This window comes from Bombina bombina, unplaced genomic scaffold (genome assembly GCF_027579735.1).
Source record: "Bombina bombina isolate aBomBom1 unplaced genomic scaffold, aBomBom1.pri scaffold_1369, whole genome shotgun sequence".
Lineage (NCBI taxonomy): Eukaryota > Metazoa > Chordata > Amphibia > Anura > Bombinatoridae > Bombina > Bombina bombina.
This window is the reverse complement of record NW_026512265.1, coordinates 41,879-47,856: the sequence shown is the minus strand read 5'-3', so window position 1 is coordinate 47,856 and position 5,978 is coordinate 41,879. Positions and strand designations below refer to the sequence as shown.

Below are 5,978 nucleotides of genomic sequence, written 5' to 3'. Positions count from 1 at the left end.
CTAGGTATATTTAAAATATCTTACCTGTGTATTTAATTAATTCTCTGGTCCTAGTGGAACAGTTTAACCTACAAAGATATTGACTTATGATATTTCCCTACTCATAATCTATTGAAGGCGTTGCCTGTAGAAGCCAGCAATAGTACTGAGATCTGAAAGTATTATATCATAGTGCAGGACAACGAACCTGCCTGAGAGAGGTATACACAATTGATAGTAGAGATACGCACATTATAGTGCAGTATATTTACAGGTACCAATTCATTAGTGGGAAATACTCGTCATACTTTTATAATATCGTTTGTAGGTACTCACAGAAAATAGGCTATTCTTAACATTCGTATTAGTACCAATACGGGAGATACTTATATAGCAGAGCATAACTCGCTAGCATAAGTTGAACACCTTTTTCAATATACTTTGAGACAACATAATAAGCACATATTTACTAAATCGCATAGCGACTTAGTAAGATCCCGTTCTTCAACAAATGTGAATAAAGTGTACTGGAATATTAAGTGCAAACAATTAACACTACTAAAGTGTAATACCTACAGCAGTAAGGTGAACAGTATGATATGTTTATGTTTGCCAACCACATAGCAAACACCACTTTCAATATACTTTGAGACAATATAATAAGCATATATTTACTAAACCACATAGTGACATAGTAAGATCCGGTTCTTTATCAAATGTGAATAAAGTATATTGGAATATTAAGTGCAAACAATTAACACTATTAAGGTGTAACACCTAGAGCAGTAAGGTGAATAGTATGATAAGTTTAGGTTGGCTAACCACGCAGTGATTTATTAACACCCTGCTCTTCAACAAATGTGCATCATTCACTAAAGTAGACAGAAATATTTAATGCAATCAATAAACACTACCAAGGTGGAATACTAAAAGTAGCAAGCTAAAGAGCATGCTCAGTTACACCAAACACTTCTTTCCTCACTTGATAGCACTGTATAACGACCTGCTGATAAAGTAACAAGAGAAAAGCACTCTGTTTATTCAAATATTAACGGTAATAACCCAGTTTGGGAAAAATTGAGAACATTATTATAAGTCTACAATAGACATTCATCAAATCTGGTACGAATGTTGATAGGAGCCCCTAAACGGGTATTACTTATATAATGAGCTATAGTCTATAATGGAGAACATAAGTATCTTTTTCATCTAGTTTAGTAACAGAAGCACGAGTGATACAAATCACAACCCATATTGAGACTAGATAATAGTACGAATGTCAATATAATATTGTATCAACAATTGAAGCCTTAATCTAATACCATAATGGTGCATATGTAGATCTGAATAATATAAGTACTAAACGCCATTAGGTATACCATATAGATTAAGAAGTTTTTATATTACGTGTATTCGCACTAAACACGCTAATATCCAATAGTACTGCACACTATTTACTTGCCAAGGGTCTAAATCCCTGATTAGGGGATTTTTACCCTATTTTATAAATTAATCCCATCTGCAACTTTTTACGCTCTACAAACGCTGCACCTGATATCCCCTACCCCATCTGTGTTTTTAAATTCAGTATTTATGTTTGTGGACTATTATATTATTTTATTGAGTATCCTAATAAAGGTTAAATTTTAAATTGTATCAAGTTACGGTCTAGACCGTCTCCTTTCCCCAACAATTCCTGTTCCAACCCTGAGTCTCCCTTCCTTAGGTTAGAGTGCTTTCAAAGTGTACACTATTTTCAATCCTAGGGTTGAAATTTTCCTCTTTTTTCTTGCAACTAGAAAGTACACAGCACCTGACTCTGTGAATTATTATACAGAGTATCCTAAGCATTATTCATAGTAGTGCCATTAGTCTTGTTTTTTTCTTACATTTAGATTTATCCGGTTTTCAGAACCGTGTAATTAAGGGGCTTCAACTACTCTCTGAGATTTGGGACATCCTTACTTTTTAAGGTGGATCGATGATCTGGATTGGGTGGAGACTTCATGCATATTTTTATTTAAATAATTATTTAGATATTATATATATATATATATATATATATATATATATATATATATATATATATATATATATACACACATTATATTTGATTTTATGGTTTACAGTTTGTTCTTATTGATAGTTATTCTATTTACTTTTAGGGCGCTCCTTGTTATTTTTCTCTTTTTTTGTAAATATAAAGACTGTGCACATTTTATTAATGGAAGTCTATTGGAAAGTTATTTAAAATTGCCTGCTCTATCTGAATCATGAAAGCTAAAAGTGAATGTAAATTTTCACTAATGAAAGCCCTGTTTTTAAAAATACTATTAAAAACAGGGGCACTTACATTCATGAAAGTTTATATTACAGCCATTTTTTTTTAAATACTTGCAAGCGTGGAACACCGGAGCAGCGATTCCCCCGCCCCCAGGTCGTCTCTTCTTACGTCAGAAATTACGAATCCGGCATCCTCCAATAACGGCTTCCCTCCCCCCAGAGCAAACATTGCCTGAGGCCACACCTTGATTGGAGGAAGCCGGATTCAGCATTTCTGACAAAAGAGGAGACTACCTGGGGGCGGGGGAATCGCTGCTCCGGTGTTCCACGCTTGCATGGAAGAAAAGGTAAGTATTTTTTAAAAATGACTACAATGTAAACTTTCATGAATGAAAGTTCCCCTGTTTTTAATAGTATTTTTAAAATTAGGGCTTTCATTGGAGAAAATTTACATTCACTTTAATTTTGACTTGAGTGTCCCTTATTTCTTATGGTGAAAAATATTTGTTAAAGATATAGTTTCTGTATTGCCAGTTATATTTATCATTTAAAATCTTACTAACACAGTAACTTTACCCATAACGTGTCCAATTATTTCCCCATGTCTGTTTATCCCCTATTACAATATCTGTTTGTTTCTTCTAGACCAAAGCTGGACATTCTAAGAGATACACCCAGTTTTCAAACGGGAAATGCAACAAAGAAAATCGGCAACTTTAATCACACTTCAAGGTAAATTTAATTGTTGAACGCATAACATAAAGCAAAGCGCTAATGTACTCGTTTAACTTTTTCTAAAACAGATAGTGGGTTTAATAGATGTCCATTTCAGAACATGTTAGCGATAGCCAAAAATGAACGTACCAAAAAAATCCATAGAAACTAATGACAATGGTGTTCCATTTACCAACCAGTGATTGCTGTTTAGGAGTCTCAAAATCGGCAAAATGTTAAAAAAATAAGCAAAACTATACAATGTTATAAAAACACTACCAGATGGGCTATATAAATTTGATCATCTACAAAACATTTATGCAATGAAAAATCTAATGTACAATGTCCCTTTAACAATACATCCTTGTTCAGTCAGTCATACATTGGCTCCTAAAGTTTTGTGCTGGCTCCTAGATTTTGACCTAACTTAAAAAGTGCAAAAGAAAACAAAAAAAGAGAGCAAATATTTAATTCACTTATCAATATTGGAAGGAGTAGTTTGAAAAAGTTCTAGAAATACTAATTTTGCTTTTATTTTATTTCTTGTCAGACCCAGACTTAAAAATGTGGACAGGAGTACGGCCCAACAGCTCGCTGTAACTGTGGGGAATGTCACTGTAATAATCACAGACTTTAAAGAAAAGACTCGTTCTTCATCCACATCTTCATCCACAGTTACCTCCAGTGCAGGCTCAGAACAGCAGAATCAGAGCTCCGGCTCTGAGAGCACAGACAAGGGATCTTCTCGATCTTCAACCCCAAAAGGCGACATGTCTGTTGTCAATGACGAGTCTTTCTGAAGAAAACCAATATTGCACACAAATTTGGTGGAAACTCTGAATCTGGGTCTGGAATTCCCAAACACCCATCTGCCTGTGTTTTGTTTGTTCTCCTGGAGCTTTTTTGGGGGATGGAAGCACTCACTTCACTTTTCTTGGACTACAAGTTCATTCTTAACGCTGCCAGGAAAAATTTGTGCGTGACACATGGGCATTTGGATACCCAGGAATTCCCTACCCTCGACACTTGCGTATTCCATTATTTTATATGATTTTCTTAATAATCATTTATAATTGGGTGTGCGCCTACATCTACTTTTTTATACAAATCTACTGTGCACAGTTTTTTTCATGTACATTGTATCTTTTTTTTTTTTTCTTTCTTTTTTTTTGACTTATTTATTGCATCCACAAGTCCTCATCAACTTCCTGCATACCCTTTTTTATTTGTTTTTCTTTTCTTCCTGTAATACAGCGTACTATCAATTTTTATACATCAATATATATATATATATAAATATATAAATAAATATATATATAAATAAATGGTTATTTGAAACCAATACATAGAAATTACACTGGTGCTCGATACACTGTGAAGAGAAAACATTGAACACAGAATGAAGAAAAGACCTTTAACCCGTTTGCTGCAGGGCACCCTTGCTGCAGAGGGGTTAACAAAAATAAAAAATAAAAAAATTGTTAAAACCTCTAAGAGGATATTAATACATTTTTATTTAGACCCCTTTTTCCTTAGATTTTGTTTTCCATATATTTTTTTTTTAACCCTTTCAAATGATCCGTTAATGAAAACGGCAAAGTTAAGATGGGAATCCGGAGTATGTAGTCCGCTTCATACAACTGATTTTGGCCAAAATGCTGTAGTTGCGACCTTTGGAGCCTGTATTGTTTTCCCCCAAACACCAGCTTCACCAATTAGCACATGCTAGGACTGAATGGAATCTAGTCTTGGCTTTATCATTTTGGAAACGTTTAAGAGGATACGCATATCCAGGATCTACTTCCGTGTTTGTTTCTGAGTGAAATGTGAGGGATTAGAAACGTTTGTTGTCTGTTATAAAGAAGATTCCGTTTGGATGGGCACGACAGCCCTTGGGTGGCTTATTCAGATGGAAATTTCTTTCAAATCACTATCTCTGCTACAACCATTGAGCATTTTAAAGAATCACTGGGATTCTAAAGAATAATTTTGCATTAATATGTTATGATTGTACAGGCTACTAGTTTTATGTTCCACTTGTAAAACACAATTTCCATTTTAAATATACAGGCCGTATATATCAACAGACCGTGTGGGTACACATGACCATAAGTATCTGTATTCATGATTGAGATAATACCATCTAAGTTGAAGTCTCCAGTTCGGTTTATGTTTTTTTTTAATTTATTTATTTATAATACCCAATCACATTTTTGCTTCCCAAATGTGCTTTCAAATAACAGTATTTAAATCCTTGCTGCTAGGAATCTCACCAATTTAAAGCACCTATATGCTTTAACATTAATTTATTGTAGCTATATAATAAGCATTCAAAAAACGTCACTAAAACTCAAGCACTGTTTTTAATATATAAAACTGTACATTTTCAACATTTAGCGCAAAAAAAAATTACTATTTAGTGTATATTCCTAGAAAGCTTTATTTAAAAGAACAGTACACACATTTTACTTTTTTTTTTTTAAATGAAATATCTTTTGTAATGTATGGCAATGTCTGCAGCTTTCTTTTGAAATAAGGGCATAGGCTAAAGTATCAAGCAAGATTTGTAGGGACTTAGCTTGATATAGTTAACAGAACAACTAAAGGAAAATATGATGTCCTGATAAAATCTACAGTGATATTTTTCCAGCCAGTATAAATACAGAAATGAGTTGACAGATTTAAAAAAAACATATATATATAATTTTTATTTTTTTAATGCTGGTAAAGAAATGCGCACACATACATAATGCACATGTACAAGTTTTTTTTTTTTTAATGTTACACAAAACAAATTAGGGGCAGATACAAAATTTTAGGGAAGGGAGAATGTCTCTGCATTTTAATATTCAAAGGGCAGAATAAATGTTCCCCGTGACATTCATTCTGCCATTTGAATATTTCTTTTGGCTTTTGAATATCGAATGTAAAAAATTTAGATAATCAAATACAATTTTTTATGTTAAAGGGTCAATAAAGTAAAAATTAAACTTTCATGATTC

At 33.2% G+C, this 5,978-nt stretch overlaps 1 protein-coding gene across 1 annotated transcript; it reads left to right on the top strand.

Annotated features, from left to right (window-relative positions):
* The first annotated feature begins 2,843 nt into the window (after positions 1–2,843).
* Positions 2,844–5,062, top strand: LOC128644197 (RING1 and YY1-binding protein-like). The gene is made up of 2 exons (XM_053696897.1): positions 2,844–2,994; positions 3,527–5,062. Exons 1-2 carry the CDS (start codon positions 2,864–2,866, stop codon positions 3,774–3,776), a joined length of 381 nt encoding a protein of 126 aa, XP_053552872.1. The 5' UTR covers positions 2,844–2,863; the 3' UTR covers positions 3,777–5,062.
* Positions 5,063–5,978: the final 916 nt, after the last annotated feature.

What these genes read in the sequence shown, in the direction of transcription:
- LOC128644197 (XM_053696897.1), top strand. Translation starts at nt 2,864, where the DNA reads ATGTCTGTTTATCCCCTATTACAATATCTGTTTGTTTCTTCTAGACCA. An exon ending in AACTTTAATCACACTTCAAG is followed by an intron (nt 2,995 to 3,526) that starts GTAAATTTAATT and finishes ATTTCTTGTCAG; the next exon opens with ACCCAGACTTAAAAATGTGG.